The following is a 20,931-nucleotide window of genomic DNA, read 5'->3' as shown; positions in this document are numbered from 1 at the left end:
CTTATTTACAGCTGCCCAAAGCTGTCTGGTAGCTTTTAAAAAATACAGACTGAGACTAAGTGCTTTCGTCAGGAAGCCAGTGCCTTAACTGCTGTTTTTATAAATCAGGCATACAAGTCCTGTGAAAAGATGCTTGGCTCTTTGCTTCCTACGGTGCTATGCTCCCAGCTGCTACAGTTCAGGAGAGATCCATGTTCCAGTAAAGAGATCTATAAGGCTGGCAGTCTCTGCAGGCAGGTCCGTCTGCTGTGTGGAAGTTGTTATTCCTTTAGATGGAAAGGCTACATGTGGTGCTTACCCAGCGATCAAACTCTAATTACAGCTTCCTGCAATTTACAGCCTAATGTAAAGAATGAACATTGGGCAAATTTGTCAGCCCCTGTGGCACAGATGACAGAAAAGGCTCACTCTTCAAGGCAATGCCCTTGAACTAACACGGTGTGATTTTCCAACACTGGTTTCTGCTGAGCTGCAAGCTGAGTCTCCCAAAGTTCCCTTTTTCCTAAGTGGACATGGGAATGTGTCCCAGCTCAGAGCCGGGGCAAATGTGTGCCTTGGAGGTCAGGGAAAGCCGAGGAGGGAGGCTGTGCTCAGCTATCATCTCAAGCAGCTTATCCAGAGGTTTGGCAGAGCCCTGGATCCACCTGAACTGATGATGACAAATGACCTGTGGGATGAAACTGGCACTTGGGGCCAGCAGAGTAAGCTGCTTTGGCTATTTTGTTTAGTGCCTAAGAGTGAAGTTTGAAATCACAAAAGGAGCCCAGGGTAAGTGACCAGAATGAGGGCTGATTGATTGGAAGTCAGAGAAACCTGAATGATGTGGAAAATGACTTCAGAGAGGTGCTCTATCACTTTGGTTTTATAGTTTGGCATCACAGTGAAAAAAACGGGACAGACCTCGTCGTGTGGGGTGGTGCTCTATCACTTTGGTTTTATAGTTTGGCATCACAGTGAAAAAAACGGGACAGACCTCGTTGTGTGGGGTGAAGAATGGCTTGGATGAGAATAAGAATTATTCAAATTCCAGAAAGATAGTGAGATCAAAGGCACCAACCAGAGCCCTAGGGAAGTTGGAGACGTTTTCAGAAATAGGCCCACGTCCAGGGACATTTTGATGAAGACCGTGCTCTCATGGGTCCCCAGAATGCTGAGGGTGAGGTGGGCATGACCAGATGCAGTGCATGAGGACAGCATTGGATGGTCTTCTCCATGAGCTCAGCTTCTCCCATGTGCCCCTCTCAAGTCCCCCACGGGGGGCTGCACAGAGCCATGAGCCCCCTCCATGGTGCAGCTGTGCAGGCCTGCAGGCTGAGAGTTGTTCACTGGCAAGATGGCTAGGGCAGGTGCCCCACCCATGCTGTGCACAAGAAGGGATGAAGGACAACTGCCCAGTGGGGCACAAGATAGGACGGGGAGGAAGGTACTGGGAGAAATTCGGCAGCTGGAAGGGAAGGAGGAAGTGGGGGGTGGAGAAAGAAAGGAGGAGGATGAGGAAGAGGAGCGGAAGTGACAAGTCTTCAAGGAAATGCAACAACACTGGCCCTAAGCAGAATTTCACAGAACCACAGCCAGGACTCCGGACGGCACCTGCTCTACCCATTTGTTAAGCTCCTCAACCACCATAATGGCTGGGAGGAGAAGGATCACTGAGTCCACGTCACAGATGAGAAGACTGAGGTGTGGGGCCGTGCAACAGCTTCCCCTGAGGTTCCACCACAGAAGGTGGAGAAGTGGGATTCAATCAACAGCACCCCCACCTACTAACTAGGGGCCTGCCCCTCCCAGACTCAGTTTCCCCCTTGTAAACCGGAGCTCATCCTGTCCTTCCAACCCCAGGGCTGGGAGGACCGTGGTTCTTGGCCCATGGAAGGCCCTCAGCACGGGTCATGTGTTCCAGCTGTCCAGTTAGAGGGCGTGAGGGGGGCTGTGATCAGAACGTGGTGGTGATGCTTGTCCTGTGGCTCCACCAGCCTCCCTGATACAGGGCTCTAGGGATGAAGGGATCAAAGATGGGAAAAGGGAGAAGCGAGAATAGGAGGGATGGCAGTGGAAGACAGATGCTGCATCACCCATTGAACCCTGCAAAATGGATGTTGAGACAGATGCTGCATCACCCATTGAACCCAGCCCCACTCACACCAGGGGCCAGAGAGGTACTGTGACCTGCCCACACCTAGTCAGTGCCACGATAAGATCCACCCAGATGTGGGAGACTCTGAGGCCCAGGCTTTTATACCCCTGTGGACAGGAAGGAGAGGCAGATTCTTGGGACAATGGCTGGTCCCAGTATCTGTCCAGGGGGACAGTGGAGAGTGTGGCCCAGTGAGCAGCTGCACCCAGGCAGGTAAGGCTGGCAGGGCAGGGCAGGGGGTGGGGCTGGGAGGAGTTTTCTGGGTCTGGGGAGAGGCCAGTGCTTCAGCAGGAGCAATAGTGTTGGGACCAACCCAGGCTGCCCTAGTACTGTGAGAAGGGAGCAAGAGAAGGCTGGAGGCTGTGCTGTGGGACTGGACACCCCCTTGGCCACCCTCTCAGGCCAGGAGGCCAGCAGCAAACCTGCCCAATGGGCCCTGCAGTCCAGCTGAGAGCTACCAGGGAGGTGAGTCACGTGTGTGTGGGTATTCATGTGTGTACATGTGTGGTACCCAGGCTGGGGCCCCACACACTCCAGTGGGGTGGGAGCTCCTGGAGAAAAAACCCACTCCTTGAAATTCTGAGAATCACAGGACCTCCTTCCCCTGTCCCAACTCTACCCCAGAGGCCAGGCTCCCTGCTGGGCCCCAGGATGCTACCTGCTAACCAAAAGGAGTCTCAGGCCAGTCTGGCAAGTCCAGGTCCAGGTCAGCGCCCACTGCCCCAGTTCCAGATGGAAGGGTACCCCCGCCGGGTACATGCCCAGGGCTGGTAGTTCCCTCTTGGGTGAAGGTAGGTGTAGACAGGCCCTGGGCAGGTTCTCTCTGAGAACTGAGGCAACAGGCAGACGTGGGGGAGAGACGTGAGCACAGGAGCAGGGAGGTGTGGGCAGGGCTCTGGTAGGACGTCCCTGGAACAGCCAGCCCTGGTGTCTGGGACTGACAGGCACAGCCTGAGGGCTGGAAGTTGAGAGAAGGTCACCCTTGCCACCTGGCACCCAGGGCACCAGGTTGACCGAGACAGCTGGAGCCCTGAGTCCTGGGGGTCCAGGCTCTTTTGTGCCACAGCAGCCTGCAGCCACCTGAGAAGAGCAGGTGACAGGGAGGCCAGTGGAGTCCCGGCCCTGACTGCGGCTGGCCTGCTGCACCACTGGCATGCTGCGATTAGGATTGCCAGTGGAAACTGAGGCTCAGGTTGGCACAGGGTTGGCCCATGGTCACAGACATTGTGCATGCCAGAGCCAGGGCACTAGCCCAGTGTGTCTCAGCCAGGGCCCTGTTCCTCCTGGCTTTGGAGGCTGCTCCCTGTCCCAGGTGAGGAGCAAGCATCTTGGCCACCAGGAGGTGGTGCTGCATGCTCTCACAGTGTGCAGCATGTGGATTGGGAAACCGGGAAATCCCAAAACCCAAGCTGGAAGGAGGCCCAGAGGGAGGGAAGAGGAGGCTCAGGCTCCCAGGATGGTGGGTGGCCAGGCTGGATGTGTCATCCACCAGAGGGAGGGAAGAGGAGGCTCAGGCTCCCAGGATGGTGGGTGGCCAGGCTGGATGTGTCCCATGACCTGAGTTTTCTGGGTCTGGGGAGAGGCCAGTGCTTCAGCAGGAGCAATAGTGTTGGGACCAACCCAGGCTGCCCTAGTACTGTGAGAAGGGAGCAAGAGAAGGCTGGAGGCTGTGCTGTGGGACTGGACACCCCCTTGGCCACCCTCTCAGGCCAGGAGGCCAGCAGCAAACCTGCCCAATGGGCCCTGCAGTCCAGCTGAGAGCTACCAGGGAGGTGAGTCACGTGTGTGTGGGTATTCATGTGTGTACATGTGTGGTACCCAGGCTGGGGCCCCACACACTCCAGTGGGGTGGGAGCTCCTGGAGAAAAAACCCACTCCTTGAAATTCTGAGAATCACAGGACCTCCTTCCCCTGTCCCAACTCTACCCCAGAGGCCAGGCTCCCTGCTGGGCCCCAGGATGCTACCTGCTAACCAAAAGGAGTCTCAGGCCAGTCTGGCAAGTCCAGGTCCAGGTCAGCGCCCACTGCCCCAGTTCCAGATGGAAGGGTACCCCCGCCGGGTACATGCCCAGGGCTGGTAGTTCCCTCTTGGGTGAAGGTAGGTGTAGACAGGCCCTGGGCAGGTTCTCTCTGAGAACTGAGGCAACAGGCAGACGTGGGGGAGAGACGTGAGCACAGGAGCAGGGAGGTGTGGGCAGGGCTCTGGTAGGACGTCCCTGGAACAGCCAGCCCTGGTGTCTGGGACTGACAGGCACAGCCTGAGGGCTGGAAGTTGAGAGAAGGTCACCCTTGCCACCTGGCACCCAGGGCACCAGGTTGACCGAGACAGCTGGAGCCCTGAGTCCTGGGGGTCCAGGCTCTTTTGTGCCACAGCAGCCTGCAGCCACCTGAGAAGAGCAGGTGACAGGGAGGCCAGTGGAGTCCCGGCCCTGACTGCGGCTGGCCTGCTGCACCACTGGCATGCTGCGATTAGGATTGCCAGTGGAAACTGAGGCTCAGGTTGGCACAGGGTTGGCCCATGGTCACAGACATTGTGCATGCCAGAGCCAGGGCACTAGCCCAGTGTGTCTCAGCCAGGGCCCTGTTCCTCCTGGCTTTGGAGGCTGCTCCCTGTCCCAGGTGAGGAGCAAGCATCTTGGCCACCAGGAGGTGGTGCTGCATGCTCTCACAGTGTGCAGCATGTGGATTGGGAAACCGGGAAATCCCAAAACCCAAGCTGGAAGGAGGCCCAGAGGGAGGGAAGAGGAGGCTCAGGCTCCCAGGATGGTGGGTGGCCAGGCTGGATGTGTCATCCAGGCCTCCCATGACCTGCGGGGTAGTGCTGGGGAGAAAGAGGGCACCCCCTAGCTCAGCCCCTGCCCCTTCCCCTCGGCCCCCCACCCCCCATGTGTGTTACTTGGCCCACAGGGAGCCCTGTCCCAGTCACCCTGCCCCACACCCCAGGTGGTGAGTGTTAGTTGAGTCAGGGCCATTGTGCCAGCTGAGACACAATGCTCAGTGACACATGCTGCCTGCCACTTCACTGGGCACCCAGCAGGTGAAGGTTCCAGGGGAGACCAGATGACCCAGCAGGGCTCGCCTGAGGGAACCAGGGTGCTAGGCATGCACCATGCCATCCAATTCCCTCTGCGGTTCCCAAGGCAGGTGGTGCTGCTCAGCCTGGGACGCTGAATTATTGGGCCCAGAGGAGGCAGCTCTCACACAGCTGGAAGCGGCTTTGGAGCCTTGGAGGGTTACTTGGGTTCAGTAGGCTGGGGGTTGGGAAGGGGACAAGGTAGAGCAAGACCTTGTCCTCTGTCTGGGAAGGGGGTACTAGCATGGTGGCTGGCCTGAACCCCGGCAGTGGCATGTGGGGCCAGCAGACAGGCTAGGAGCCATGGGCATCAGGGTTGAAAGGCAGGCAGCCATGCCAGGGCCAAGGCAAAGGGACAAGGGTATGGAGGTTTGGGACTGGCCAGGCAGCCTCCCAGCCTCCCATAGCTCCCTGGGCACCTGGTCTTGCAGGAGCTGCCAGGAGTCACTCTCCTGGTCACAATAAACAATGATCAGAGGCCCGGCTGTGGATCTGGGCAGGCAAGTCTATCCTGAAATGGGCTTGGTCAGGAAAATCAGGCCCAGCCAGTCTTGCCGCCTCTCTTGAGTGGGCGTGGGCCGTGACACCAGTGGGGGCGAGGCCTCATTCAGCCAGAGCACCCCACAGGCAGGCAGCCAAGCAGTCGGCCTCCTACCTGTCCCCTGGGGACCCGGGCCCTGAAACCCTTGATTCCCGGCCCCAGAGCCCTCTGTCCATTGTGCTGGAGCTTGACATGGTATGGCTCCCTCCTGTCCCAATAGCCCACTGTGAGTCTGGGACTGACAGATCCATCCTCTGGATGGGGACCACGTGCCCACTGCACAGTGTGAACCACTAGGTACCCAGCCAGACCCGCGTGCTCCTTTCTCCTCCAGTGGCTACTGGCAAAGTCTTGGAACAAGCCAATCGCCCAGCAATTTGTCAGGCACGTGGAGGCCCAGGGTGGGGAGGGGGAGGTATGGGGTCAATGGCCTGAGTTCCAGCCAGGCCCACCAAAAAGATGCCGTAGGTCTTGGGACCAGGGCCCTCCTGGGGGAGGCGAAGAACTGGACACTCCCTGGGACCCTTTCCCACTCCGGATGTCCTTCAGTGTGCCCAGAATCGGGCCAGGCCTGGGAGCCTGAGGAAGGTGGACAATACAATCCAGGCCTTAGCCTCAGAGCCTGCCCACAGACACTCAGCAGGGGGCAGAAGCTGCTCAAAGATGGGTGAGGGCGGGACCCATCCCAGGGGACTTGGGGGTGGGAGGGACTTCCTGGGAAGGTGGGTCACTGGACAGGTGAGGGAGGGAAGCCAGTAATTGTTCAGCACCTGCTATATGCATGTGTTTCGTATCTCACTGTGTCCTCTCAGGAGCCCTGCGAGGCAAGCATTACTGCTCCCATTTTGCAGTGGGGACACTGGGGCTCAGGGACACAAACCAGGGAATGGCAGAACTAGGATTTGCACCCAGGACTCCAAAGTGTTTGTCTTGCTAGGTAATCAGGAACCTGTTGGACAAGGGTCTGGTGGGAAGCCTGGAAGTAGCTGGGCCCTGCCTGGATGTGTGGATGGGGACAGCCTGTGGCTCACTCGGTAGAGTGCGGTGCTGATAGCACCAAGGCCGCGGGTTCGGATCCTATATAGGGATGGCCGGTTGGCTCACTGGCTGAGCGTGGTGCTGACAGCACCAAGCCAAGGGTTGAGATCCCCTTACCGGTCATCTTTTAAAAAAAAATAATAATAATAAAGAGGGTGATGGGACAGAGGGTGTGTTCATTCCTAAGGCACCAAGCCAAGGGTTGAGATCCCCTTACCGGTCATCTTTTAAAAAAAAAAAAAAATAATAAAGAGGGTGATGGGACAGAGGGTGTGTTCATTCCTAAGGTGACATCTGAGACTGAGGGATGAGTTACCTGGGGGAAAAGTTGGTGCCAAAGGTCCAGGCAGGGGAGCAGGCAGTGCTTAGAGGAGGGCCTGGGCCTGGGGTGCAGGAGCGTGTGGGTCCAGAGCCAACACAGCCGGAGGTCAGGTGCAGGCAGGGCCTGAGAGTCAGGGCATGACTCCCGAGGCTGCTCAGGCCCAGGGGCCTCCCTGGTAGGATAATGTGGGTGGAGGGGTGTTCCTGGGGGTGATGGGCCTCAGCCCTGGGGGTGTAGAATACCTTGACGAGCCCCATGAAGCCTGGTCCTGATCTTTAAAGGAGAAACAATAGTTCCAGTAATTCTGGCCTTGACCTCTGTTTGCCCATGGCTGCTGGGAGGATCGGGTGGCACAAAGGACGGGAAGCATGTGGCCCCTTACAGGCACAGAGCAGGCATTTCGTAACGGCGCCTATGGCAGCACGAACCCTTGTGTAACCAGAACAGGGCTGAGAGATGGGCTGGGGGTCCCCTAACTCCCCCTCCCAGAGCCAGGGTCGGTCGAGCCCCTCTTCAGGGGCCTCTGGTATTGGGGTTACCATGGGCAGGGTGAGTCAGGCCCCTCCAGCCCCACTGCCAGACCCCAACTAGGCCCAATCTGTCACTTTCTCCCTGCCCCCCTCAAAAAAAGAAACATTTCCAACACACCTCTTGGGGCCCGGTGTATTTTTAAAATTCAATTGAAATTTACATAACATTAATTTACCCATTTTTAAGTGAACACTTTAGTGGCAGTAAGTAATCCACAATGCTGTGCAGCCACCACCTATATCTAGTTCCACAACTTTTTCGTCATCCCCAAAAGAAACCCTGTACCCGTTAACTCCCATTCTCTCCTCTCCAGCCTGGCATGGCCCACCTTGGCCCACCACAGCCCCCTCCCACCTGTCCCTGCAGGCAGCAGCTTCCTGGCCATCTGGAGCAGGCAGATAATGGCACCTGGCGGCCAGCAGGTTCCTGGGAGCCAGCTGCCGCTGAGCAAACAACCGGGAGGGATAGAGTGTCGACAGGGGAGGGGACAGGCCTCTGCTCCGCCCCCCTCACCTTCCCCACTCCTTGGCCTCTCCCTGCAGCCTGGAGCTCAGGTGGGCCACTGGGCAGGTGAGGTGGTGGCTGCTTGGGCCTGGTACAGCCCTCCAGATAGTGGTCTTGCCCCATCCCCAGTGGGGTCGCCAGAGGGGGCCACGTGGCCACATGAATGACCAGCCAGGCTCCCCCGGAGGCAGGGCCTCCCAGGGCTGGGCTGAGGAGCTTCCTGCCCGCAGAGGTAAGTACTGGGCCCTGTGACTGTGGCCAGAGGGAGGCGAGGAGGCAGACAGGGAGATGGGAAAAGGGATGTACAGAGTACTCCAGCAGTTTGGCATGAGACTGAAGAGCAGACATCTGGGGTTAAAGAACAGGCACGGAGTGGTCAAGGGACCCGTGGTAAAGCTGGACACCCAGACGGGGTCAAGCAGATCCCAGGGAACCAGTGAGTACTGGGCAGGGGCCATCACGGTGGGCGGGCTGCACTCCCTTGCCCCCCAATCTGCTGCTGCAGCCAGTGTCTGTCTGGGCCTTCCCCCCAGACCCCCTGGGCAGGCAGGACAAGAAGGGCTCCCCCAACTCTCTCAGACCTGGCTGGAAGATAATCTTGGGCCCTTACAAAGCAGGCTTCCCGCAAGCTCATGGCATCAGAGGTGGAAGTTTGTTTTACAGAGGAGAAACTGAGGTGGGGACCTCCCCAGGCCATAGGTAGCAGATATCTGAGCCCAGGAGGCTAAGCCCCAGGCAGGGAGGGAGCCGGGCCTTGGGGCTGGTCCTGAGCATTGAGGGCACTGAGGGCTGCTCAGGGTCAGGCAGTGGGTGTGATGGTCAGACCAAAATTCCCACGAGGGGAGTGGTGACCATAGGCAGGCCCTCATCCCAGGATGCCCCTATGCCCAGGGCAGGCCCAGGAGTCCCAGGGAAGGTCTACCAGGGACGATGGCCAGGCAGAGATTTGCCTCCCAGCCATGCCAGGTCGGAAGCTCTGTGGTGGGCATGGCATGGCAGAGCCCACTCCCGGGCGTCCCTGGCTCAGCCTCAGCCCCGGTCCTCACTCCATCTCCCTCCCCTCGCTGGGCTGGTTCCTGCTGCCTGAGCCTGCACCTTTGCCCTGCACTCCTCCCATCCGCAGATGAATAATGCCTCAGGGCTCCTGGGAACAGCCGGCATCCCCCTGTTAGTGACCTGGCCACAGTCCAGCCCCTCGCCAGCCATGACCATGGTGCCCACCGGGCCACAGATGGACCGTGTGGGGAACGACTCCCAGGGTGCCCCCCGGCTCTTCCTCACCACTACGCTGGCCCAAGGCATCTCAGGCGTCTTCGTGTGGACAGCCCTGGTACTCACCTGTCACCAGGTAAGCCCCCACCTCTGAGCTTCCCTGGGGACCCCAATCTCCATGGGATGTAGCCCCAGTTCAGCCTGGCCCCACTAGGTGCTGCTGGGATCTGGGACCTCCAGTGATGGTCCTCGGTACAGACACCAGAGGACCGGCTGGAGTGGAGGAATGTGCCCAGGGGCCCTTAAGGCAGTCTTAGGCCAGGGCACAGGGGGAAAGGACAGGGACTTTCTCCAGGACGTGGCATGTGGGAGCCACACCCGAAGACAGGGAGGTGTCTGCCAGGCAGAGGGCAGAGCGCTGGCCGGGTGCCACCCGGGCTATTTCATCAGCCCCTCACCCTGCTTATCAAGGTCAGAGATATGATCCCGTTTCACAGAAACGAGGACTGAGGCTCGGAGAGACCAAGTCTTTCCCAGGCTCACGTAGCTGGAGGGGGAGGGGGAGAAGGGCCTCTTCCCTCCAGAGGCACAATATCCTGGAGAAAGCTGGCGAGGGCTTGGACTTTGCTCTGTAGGGAGCTGTGAGCTGAGCCGGAAGCAAGGAGCAGGGAGCTGGGGGAGCAGGGAGCTGGGGGAGCAGGGAGCTGGGGCGAGCAGGGAGCTGGGGCGAGCAGGGAGCTGGGGCGAGCATGGGGAGGTGGGAGCAGGGAGCAGGGCCGGAGCTTGGCTACAGGAGACAGGACTTTAGGAGGGACGGCTCATGTGGGAAGCAGAGGAGAGAAGCAACATTCCCAAGCCCTGAGCCACACATAGCCCCCCACTCAGAGCCGTCACCAAGTGGGGAGATAGGACAGCCCCCAGATGGAGAAGCAGCCAGGCCCAGCAGCAAGGAAGGGTCAGGGAGTGGGCAAGCAGGGGGTGGTGCCCGAGGGTGGGTGCAGCAGGGTTGGGGACAGGACGGGCCTGAGAACTCAGATACGCAGAGAGGCAGAAACACATCCCTGGCCAGGAGAACAGTGTGAGCAAACATGGGAGGAAGGAGCTCGTGCGCTGGCCTGCTGGGGCGTTTGCCAAGGACCCTTGAATGCCAGTATAAGGAGTTTGACCTTTAGCCTGGGTGGGGGAGGGGATGCTGGGGAGCCAAAGACAGCTGTTGAGGGCGTGAGCTGAGAACTGAGCTGCCCATTAGGATGGTTCATCTGACACTGATGCAGGAAGTGGATTGGCAGGTGAGCCCAGGGTCAGGGGGCAGGCAGGAGACCGGTAGGCAGGATCTTAGTGACAGCCACTTGCTGGGTGATGCACATCCAGGTGTGGCCTCAACCAGAATATGAGGTGACACCATACATGTGAGGGAAGGCCAGACAGAGTACAGAGCCTCGAGGCAGTACAGAAATGGGCCCTTCCTGTTGGGGCAATCAGGGAGGACTTCCTGGAGGAGGCAGTATTTGAGCGGTAATCCTGGGGAACAGCTACGTATGTGTGGCTGTAGCCTGGCTTCCAGGGTCCACACAGTCAGGACAAGGCTCATGGAACCCCTTGCACTGCAGCCTCAGGCCCTATTCCCCATCTTCCACCCCCAAGCTCACTACCAGGCCCACCCTTTTGTGAACAGTCCCAGACTCTCCGCTCATTTAGAGTCCTACTGGACAGAGAGGTGCTTGAGCCCATGGCTTTACAGATGGGGAAACCAAGGCCAGAGAAGACAGCAGCTTGCCAAGATCACCCAGCCAGGCAGTGCCAGTGCCGGGAAAGGTCTCCCAATGGCTGACCATGCCGTACCCTCCCACTGTGCCAGCTGGGGAAGTGTGTGACTGATAAAGAGTCCGTCCTTGACGCCAACCTGCCTGCCCTCTCCCACCCCCTGTTTCCTGCTCTAAGAAGCTGGGTGGCACGAGTCCTCGGCACACACCACTGCCTCTGCATCATGTCCTGTGCCTACCTCCACTCATGGCACCTCCTCCAGGAATCCTTCCCCACAGCACCCCTCGTACATGGCCCACAGCCAGCTACCTGTGCACCCAGCTCCCCAGCTCCTCTTCCTCATAAAGACCCAGTTGTTGTTTTGCCATGTCCTTGTAGAAAACATAGACAATCTAGAAAGGTTTAAAGACAAAAATTACAATCACCCATAATTTCTTACTCCCCAGGGATAAGATAGTGGTGTATTTCCTTTCATTTTTTACCAGGCATTTTAAACATATTTGAGATCCTACTTCCTTCTTGGTTTGCCATCCTTATTTTTTTTTTTTTTTTTTTTTTTGGCAGTTGGCTGGTACAGGGATCTGAACCATTGACCTCGGTACTATAATACCACACTCTAACCAAATGAGCTAACCGGCCAGCCCTCATCCTGATTTTTAGATGTCACATTCTGTCAGAGCATTTTCCCATATGGGTATATATGTGAGCATCTTTTTAATTTTTTTTTTTTTTTTTTTTTTTTTGGCAGTTGGCTGGTACAGGGATCTGAACCATTGACCTCGGTACTATAATACCACACTCTAACCAAATGAGCTAACCGGCCAGCCCTCATCCTGATTTTTAGATGTCACATTCTGTCAGAGCATTTTCCCATATGGGTATATATGTGAGCATCTTTTTAATGATGTTTAATATTTAACAACCCTTTGTACGGTTGCACTAGCCCTGCCCCACCACCACGTACGGGGTCCCGTCCTTGTACACAAATCTTTTTCTATATTTCTGAATAGATTTGTTCCTAGGGACAAATTCCTAATAAGGGTCAAAGGGAGCGCATGTCCGTCCCCATGTTGACAGCAAACTGCTTTCCAGGTTGCCTGTGCCCCATTAGGGTCATGATATGTCCCTCTCTCTTCCCCCAGGGTCTGACACTGAGCAGGTCTCAAGAAATTCTTGCTTAATAAATGAATGAATGAATGAATGAATGAATGAGTGTCCCCCCTGCCAGAGTATGCTAAGAACAGGCATCCATCCACGCCCAAGGAAGTTATTTACTGAAAAACAAGAGATCTATTGTACAACATGGTGACTGCTATAAATAACAATGTACGTATACTTGAAAATTGCTAAGAGAATAGATTTTAAGTGTCCTCACCACAAAAAAAATAATTATGAGAGATAATGGATAATGACTTGATTTACCATTCCACAATGAATCATATTGCACACCATAAATGTGTACAATTTTTATTTGTCAATTAAAAAATAAATTTAAAAAACATAGATCTAATTCTACTGTAATCAGAAATATCTGTTTAATACATAGTTATATATATGAAGTATATATAAAATATATTATCTGATTACAATTTAAAAATATTTATTTTCTCTAATTATAATAAGCATGCTCATTGCAGAAAACTAGAAAATATAGGAAAATATAAGGTCACAGGTGGCCTGCCAATAGGAGAACTCTGCACACCCCCCCACCCTCCACTGCCTTGTCTGAGCTGGCACAAGGCAGCGGGGTGGCAGGTGGCCTGCCAGCCGCACCCTAACACTCACCACCCCTGCCCAGATATACCTGCACCTGCGCTCCTACACCGTGCCGCACGAGCAGCGCTATATCATCCGGCTGCTTCTCATCGTGCCCATCTATGCCTTCGACTCCTGGCTCAGCCTCCTCCTCCTGGGAGACCACCAGTACTACGTCTACTTTGACTCCGTGCGGGACTGCTACGAAGGTGAGTGACGCTGCTCTGGGCCACCCAGCGTTGTCTGAGAGGGAAACAGAGAGAGAAAGAGAAGCCCAAAGCTGGGTTAGGTGGGGGCAGCCAAGTGAGGGGACTCCCGGGGCCTGCACACATACACACACTTCCATGGCCAGCCCTCCATGGAGGACCCATTCCTTTGGGCTGTGACCAGGTGAATGGAGACTGGGGGAAGGGGCAGTTTTCTGACAGGGCAGTCAGGGTCGAGAAAGGGGGACAGTATCCTGAGATGAGGAGGGGCAGGAGGGCTCTGTGGGGAGAACAGCCACACATCCTTGCCATACCCCTGCATGGGACTCAGTGAGGCTCCCCTCTGCTGTCTGCAGCCCTGGAGGGAGGGTCCCGGGCGACAGCATTGCCCAGGCTCAGGGAGAAGGGCCGAGCCAAAGGGAGGGCAGAAGGGGGTACAGGACCTGTCCTGACCACAACCCCTCTTCTGGCTCAGCATCCACAGTGGCTACCTCTATGTGACCCTGGTCTACAACGCCTCCGTCAGCCTGGCCCTCTACGCCCTGTTCCTTTTCTACTTCGCCACCAGGGAGCTCCTACGGCCCTTCGAGCCCATCCTCAAGTTTCTCACCATCAAGGCGGTCATCTTTCTGTCCTTTTGGCAGGGTATGTGGGGTTGCTGAGGCAGGGGCTGGAGTCCAGAGAACCTGAGTTCAAATCACACCTCCACCACTCAAGTTTCTCACCATCAAGGCGGTCATCTTTCTGTCCTTTTGGCAGGGTATGTGGGGTTGGGTGGGGTGGGTGGGGTTGCTGAGGCAGGGGCTGGAGTCCAGAGAACCTGAGTTCAAATCACACCTCCACCGCCAGTCCCCATGTGTCCTCAGTTTCCCCAGCTGTAGCAGAGGTCAGTATCAGCTTGAAGCCTGTAAAGCCCCTGGGTACAGGGAAAGTGGGGAGGTCCGCTCATCAGATCTGGCCCCTTAGTCAGGGGAGATAGGCTGTGCAGAGGGAGCAGGTAGAGGCCACACCAATGTTTCCTAAGTCCTCTTCCCAGCCAGGCCGTGGGCACTCGCAGCCCCCATTTGCAGAGGACAACAACTGCCAGACGGTGAGAGCTGGGGGTTGGACCCAGGTCTGGGGCTGGACATAGCAGGGTGGGCCCTCAGGGAGCTTCTGGGCATCCCCTATGCCAAGACCCCTGACTTTGGAGATGCCCAGCCCCTGTGAACCTCAGGCTCTCTGTCCTTGGAATGAGACTGCATGGACAGGATATCACAGGGCAGGTCACACTGGAGATGCTGTGGGGGCCTGAAACTTTTCCTACCCTGCAGACCCCCGCCAATCCCCCAGGCCAGCGTCAGTGAGGACCTTGGCTGGGGTCAGCTCCATCCAGCCTCCCATCCAAGGCTGGGGGCCTGAGTGGCTCTTGCCATCCCCAGGGATGCTGCTGGCCATCCTGGAGAGGTGTGGGGTCATCCCCGAGGTCCAGACCATCGACGGGAGCAGGGTGGGGGCCGGCACACTGGCTGCAGGCTACCAGAACTTCATCATCTGCATCGAGATGCTGTTCGCTTCCATCGCCCTGCGGTACGCCTTCACCTGCCAGGTGTACTCAGAGAAGAAGGAAAACTCGCCAGGTATGCTGCGACGTGCCAGGCATCCATCCACACACGAGGCCCAGGGATGTCAACTCGCTGGACAGGCCCTTCATCGGCATCGGGTCTAGGCAGCCAGGCAGGCAGATGCTTGCAGCTCTGAGTGAGACAAGGCTGGACTGGGACAGAGGCCAGAGGATCCCTCCAGTGATAGGGCATTGGTGCCCCCAGCCGGGTGTGCCCTGTTTCCACACCCAGACGCTGAGACCAGCCTGACAGGAGGGGCTGAGAATGGCTGGGGCTGGCATCCCTAGTGAATGGACCATTTGGGCAGGGATGGCCTATGGCTGCCCTGATGCTGCCTGGCCCCATCTGGTCAGTGTGGAGGGTATGAAGGGCTCACCCCAGGCCAGCCCAAGGCATCCCCCCCTGAGAGCCCCTCAGAAACTCAAGGGGGACATGGCCCCTGGCAGGGGTCTGGGCAGGGACAGGCCCCAATGTTGGGGTAAGATGGAGGAGCTGGGCTGGGGTTTAGGGGTCTTGGGGGTCCTGGACATGCAGGAGCCACAGCCCTGGGCAGCCCAAGGCCGGTGGGGAGCAGACACATCAGGGTAGACCAGGGAGGTGGGGCTGAGAGGCTGTGTCCCTGGGCTGGGTTATAATGGGAGGATGATGGGGTCCAGGAAGCCCCCCAGCCCCAGCCCATGTGCTCTCTACCTCCCAGCCCCCACAGCAACCATGCAGAGCATCTCCAGCGGCCTCAAGGAGACCATGAGTCCCCAAGACATCGTGCAGGACGCCATCCACAACTTCTCCCCTGCCTACCAGCACTACACGCAGCAGGCCACGCATGAGGCCCCAAGGCCCGGCCAGGGTGTGCACCCCTCACCCAGCCCCCACCCCGGCACAGCCGGTGGCTCTGGTGGGGGCAGGAAGAGCCGGAACATAGAGAAGAGGATGCTGATCCCTTCGGAGGACCTATAGGAGGGCCTCGAGGTTGCCACCACCTGGCTGGGGACCCAGGTTGCCCAGGTCTCTGGAAAGAAACAGGGCTCCCCACCCACCAACCCTCTTGCCAAAGGTCAGGCCTCTCCCGAGAGCCACCTATGAGGCCCATGGAGTGCAGGTTCCATCCTACCTCCAGCCTGTGGATCAGGGCACTCTCAGCCCTGCCAGGGGCCCAGGGCCAGAGCCCCAGGAGAAGGCACCTGAGGAAATTGGACAAGGCTGGGAATTCACTGGGCTCACCTGGCTCTCAGCTCCAGGTGGCTGCTGAGGTCTTGGCTGCATGGGCCCAGGGGAGTTGGCTCTTCCTTCCACAGACAGACTGAAGGGCAGATCCCAGGCTGAGCAGCTGAGGGAGGGATGGCTGGGGGAGCGGGGCAGCCCAGCACTGAGGCGGCACAGGAGCTGCGTGCGGGAGCCACACAGGCTGGCCGGGGCAGGAAGACGACTCTCAGCTGAGCCTGGCTGTGGCCGTCTTGGGCACATGGGAGAAGGGCCCTGCTCCACCCACACTCCAGCCACAGGGGAGCCCTGGCGAGGCCCCCCGCACAGGGGAAGGTGTGCCTGGTGTGGTCCGGGACATGCCAGGGGCCTATTGGCACAGAACCTCCAGTGTTATGTGGAAGGCTTGTGAGCCATGTGCTGCTTCCCAGGTTCCACCCACACTCCAGCCACAGGGGAGCCCTGGCGAGGCCCCCTGCACAGGGGAAGGTGTGCCTGGTGTGGTCCGGGACATGCCAGGGGCCTACTGGCACAGAACCTCCAGTGTTATGTGGAAGGCTTGTGAGCCATGTGCTGCTTCCCAGGTATTCACTCTTATTTATATATAAACCCCTTGGATTTTCTAATGGCTCGACTGGCTTCTGTTCCTGCAGGACCAGTATCCTGAGTGATGGGCCACAGTGGGGTGGTCAAATGAGGCCCATTGTTCTAAATCTGAGTGTTGGGGGAAGGGTCCCTGCCTGGGCAGCCAGCCACAGCGTTGCTCAGAGCAGTGCAGGGCAAAGAGCACGGACTTTGAGATCAGATGCCTGACCCTGTGCCACCTGTGAGAGCCAGAGCAGTCACCGCCCACCTCGGAGCCTCAGCTTCCTCAGTAAAATGGGCCTCATGCCAGCCCCACCCCCCTGCAGTGGGTGGATGAGGCCACGGGACACAGGGAGCTCCTACCTGGGAGCTTGCTTCTCTCTTCCTTCTCTTCTTCCTCCATGTGCCAGGCGGGGCCCAAAGTTCCAGAAGAGCTGAGCCTGAGACACAGCCCCTGCCCTCAGCAAGGTGGAGGGGCCGATACCCTTGGAAGCACAGGAGAGGACAAAGCAGCCCGGGGGACTGAGGGAGGCCTCCTGGAGGACTTGTAGTTGGGCCTTGGGATGAGGCGGTGTCACCACATTGGAGCATGACAGGTAGAGGTGATGCAGGGTTTGCAGCCTGGTGTGCAAGTCTGGGTTAGTTCTGTGTGTCTGGGGCCCACAGCACAGGGGCATGGGGTTGGGGGCAGGTGCAGGAGAGGTGGGCTGGGCCTGGGGAGCTCAGGGACTGTCTGTGGGGAGCCAGGGCCCAGCTGGCCAGGCAGGCACAGCAGACAGGAAGGCCCAGCGAGCACTACCCAGGGATGGCGGCTCCCTCCCCTATAGCCTGGCTGCTGCTCCCACAGTCACCAAGGAAAGAGGGAAACGTGCCCAGGATCTTGGAGAGACTCAACAAGGCAGGAACTGACCAGCGGTGTCTGGCCCAGGGTTGGGGCCACTCCCCTGCCCTCTTGCTCCCTGTGCCTGGGGACATGGAGGACCCAAGGCCAGCAGCCTCTCCAGGGCCCAGTCCAGCTGCCTGATAAGATAGGCTGAGCTCCTCCCTGCACTCAGCTGCAAAGACCCCCACCTGCCCTATACTGCCCTCTGCAGCTGGCAGCCTCATGGGCAGCTCCCGTGGTCAGGCCCCCATGCCTCACTCAGCAGGTTTGAGAGGGGGCACGGCATTCTCCAGGGAACTGCTGACCGGGAGGGAGGTTTTCTGGAGGCTGTGGAGGAGAAGCGGGTGCCAGGTTCTGCTGAGCTCACGCGAGGCTTCTCTGGTGTCCTTGCCAGACCCTGGGGTGCCAGCCCTTGCCCTGGAGGCAGTCATCCCTTTGGGATCTGAGTTGCCCAAAGCTGTGTGCACGGAGGGCAAGTGGGAGAGGGCCCCTTCTGGAAACCCAAACACTGTGTGGGCTGCAGGCTGCAGGGCCATGGCAGCACAGGACAGGCTGAGCAGCACCCCAGGCCTGAGCTTTGGGGAGGCAGAAGTTGGCATTGACCTAGCACCCATTCGCATGTGCCAGGGACAGTGCCAGGAACCCAACATACACTTACTTCTCATGAAGCCCCAGGAAAGGTGACTGAGGCCAGAGAGGAGGAGCAAGTTGCCTGAGGTCACAGGTGGCCAGAGCCAGCTTGAACACAGGTGGGCTGACTCCACAAAGGCCACTCTCTCCACCTGGCCACTTGCTCCTCCACAGACACCACCCTGAGCATCAGGCCTTTCCTCCTACAAGATAAAGCCATAAGGGCTGAACATGGTGCCTGTGGCTCCTGCCCCATGGAACACAGCCACAGAGTAGATCAGGAGCTGTCCAGGCTGCATTTGTCTTGCCTTCCTAAGGGGGTATGTGAGTACACGCGATGGAGGAGGGGACAGAGGAGACAGAGTTGTTAAGTCTCTTCATCTCTGACGAAGAACAAGGGCTCCCCAATTAAAGGTCCCACCCCGCAGGGTCAGAGGAGTGGGCCGCAAGGCAGGCAGGAGCTAGCTTGTCTTGGCCTGGTACTCCTGCCATTATCTAACTCGTCTTGGCCTCAGTGTTCCCATCTGTGAAATGGCCCACTTGAAAATCCCCAGCAATTCACACGAAAGGGTGGAAGCTCTGAGGGGTCCCGGCTGGGCGGCCTGGACAGATCAGGGTCTGCTTTAACAATTTCCCTGTCTGTCCGTAGCCTCCAGGAGCCCAACACTGGGCTGTTCTGTGCACCCCAGTTCACATGCACCAGCTTGCTGCTGCTCTGGGGCACCCGGCTACTGTAGGAAGAGCAGGCCAGGGGCAAGGGTCCCCGGGGTTGGCTGCAGGGAGGCCTGGTTTAACTGAAGAGAACACCTATTGTTGTCATTGCTGGTGGCACCAGCTTGAGGCTGCTGCAGCCCCAGCACAGACTCAACTCCGATTTACAGAAGGAAACTCGGGGCTTGCAGAGGGAAAGGAACGGGCCCAAGGTCACAAAGTTAAGAGTCAGGATTTCAACCTTAAGTGGTCTGCAAAGTACATTCCTACCTTGGTCAGCTCAGGTCGGAAGGTGGGACAGGAAGGCTGGCAGGTTTTAGAACCCCCCATAAAGCAGATCTCTACACACTTAGGACCAGCCTGTTAGGCCCTGGATCTAGCCAGGCCCTTGGTTTTTCAGAGAGTCTACTTACTTTAGGCCACAGTGCAAGGGTTTTGCTCTCTGCCCCCTAAAAGACCCCTGCCTTTCCCTCAATTTCCTTCAGGCTCGTCTTAGAGCCCAACCCCGACAACACTGGATGTGGGGCCTAACTGGCAATGGGGGTGAATCCTGCTCAGGAGGCCGGGTGGCTTATGACCCCACTGGTCTCTGCTACTCCCAGCTGGAAAGGAGAGGCTGCATTGACTTCCCGGAAGCTTCTGGGGAGGGCAGATAAAGTGAGCCCATGAAGCAGAGGCAGAAATAATAAGTTCACCTTCTGCCATACTGACCACTGCCCCATAGCTGTCACAGGCTGGCAGCCTGGACCCTGACCCTAACTCTCCCAGGTGCAACCTCTGGTGATGGGGGCAGGAGGTACAGCCCAGGGTCCCAGCATACCCTAACAGCCTCCAGGATGGGGGTTCTTGGTCCAAGAAAGCCACCACCCAAAGCACTAACTACACAAGAAGGATCTGAAACCAGAAAATTCTTTATTGCAAAGGTACAAAAGCAGTCACAGCAGCAAGATGTACAGCAATAAATTAGGTGGTGGCCATGAGACGGGAACAGGGTGTGGCGCAAGCTCAGGGCACGTGCCACAGACAAGGGTCCACATGTGATCTCTTCTCAATAATTTATGTCATGATAAAAAGCAGCACAAAAATAAATATTGAAATGAAACTGCCAAGTAGCACAGAGGCCAGGATAAACTGGTGCCGAGACATGGCGAACAGAGGGTCCCTAACGCCTTTGAAAAAGCAGAGATCTGCTTTCTTTGGGAAGTCTGAGGCACAGAGATGCAAAACAAACCCACGAGACAGAAGTCCTTGTCTTTTTTCTTAAATTAAAAAAACAAACAAACATATATTAAATTGTGACAATGAAATTTCAATGATTTGAAAAGAAAAGCAAAACGTGCCTGTCTTCTTTCCCTAGCCTGCTCCTTGTGAGTGGGGCCCAGGCAGAGGCCTCCCCCTGGTGGTGACCGCAGCCCCATCCACCTTGTAGGACAAAGGCAAGGAGCCCCCTCTCCAGCAAAGCACCGCAGGCCAGGAGCAGGCAGCAACCTACAGCGACAGGCAGCCACCTGCCTGCATCCCACAAGATGGGGAGAGCTCCAGGGCTGTACACAACTTGCAACCCACTGTGGCCTGTCCGGGAGGGCCCAGCTGACAAGCAGGACACCTGCTGGGGTGGGGCTGCGTGGCCCCTGGGCCAGGCCTCACTTCCTAGGCCCAGAGTGCCCAGCGCTGTCAGAGGAGGACCAAGCGGAGGCAGCGAGCAGCCAGGCCTCCTTCCCCAGAGTGGCCGACTTGCAGCAGCCAGGAAGCACAGCGACTTGCTCCCACCCACGTGTCCAATGTGGCTCTGCTCAAATAATCATTTACAGTATCAAACTGGAAAAGAAAAATTGTTACGAAAAATCTGTACGATAAAATGTGTATATAATTATATATATATATATTTTCTTTTTCTCTCTCTTTAAATATTTCCCCATGGTCCTTATTGATATCCAATATGGATTACCTACCATGGCTATGGTATCAACAGCTTTTTTTAAAAACACCCAGGCCTTTTGCTCTGTAAGGATCCGCACGCCCCCTGCACTGGCCAGGCCTGCAGCCTGGCCTAACCCTCAGCACTCCTCCGGGGCCTAGAGAATAACCAGCTGCATGGTAGTGCCGCCAGAGAAAACCCAGACGCTTTCTGTTCACTTCTAACGGTAGACACAGAACCAAGTCACAGCCCTTGGGGCTGTCTGTTCCTGCCCTCCTCCAGCTGCAGCCAACACCCTGGGTGGCGGGGGGGGGGGGGGG

The 20,931-nt window shown here is 57.4% G+C and overlaps 1 protein-coding gene across 1 annotated transcript; it reads left to right on the top strand.

Annotated features, from left to right (window-relative positions):
• Window positions 1-8,274: 8,274 nt before the first annotated feature.
• On the top strand, window positions 8,275-16,299 carry TMEM184A (transmembrane protein 184A). Its single transcript, XM_008574251.1, has 7 exons — window positions 8,275-8,375; window positions 9,267-9,491; window positions 12,918-13,083; window positions 13,437-13,449; window positions 13,556-13,725; window positions 14,502-14,699; window positions 15,382-16,299. The coding sequence occupies exons 1-7, from the start codon at window positions 8,307-8,309 to the stop codon at window positions 15,639-15,641; spliced, it is 1,101 nt and encodes a 366-aa protein (XP_008572473.1). The 5' UTR covers window positions 8,275-8,306; the 3' UTR covers window positions 15,642-16,299.
• The last annotated feature ends 4,632 nt before the right edge of the window (window positions 16,300-20,931 follow it).

This window comes from Galeopterus variegatus, unplaced genomic scaffold, assembly GCF_000696425.1.
Source record: "Galeopterus variegatus unplaced genomic scaffold, G_variegatus-3.0.2 Scaffold1018, whole genome shotgun sequence".
Lineage (NCBI taxonomy): Eukaryota > Metazoa > Chordata > Mammalia > Dermoptera > Cynocephalidae > Galeopterus > Galeopterus variegatus.
The sequence above is the reverse complement of the archived record's forward strand: the minus strand, read 5'-3'. Positions and strand labels throughout refer to the sequence as shown.

Bases quoted from the DNA above. Each gene is read 5' to 3' on its own strand.
- TMEM184A (XM_008574251.1), top strand. From the start codon at position 8,307: ATGACCAGCCAGGCTCCCCCGGAGGCAGGGCCTCCCAGGGCTGGGCTG. The intron at 8,376-9,266 runs GTAAGTACTGGG...TCCCATCCGCAG, and splicing joins GGAGCTTCCTGCCCGCAGAG to ATGAATAATGCCTCAGGGCT. The intron at 13,726-14,501 runs GTATGTGGGGTT...TGCCATCCCCAG, and splicing joins CTTTCTGTCCTTTTGGCAGG to GGATGCTGCTGGCCATCCTG.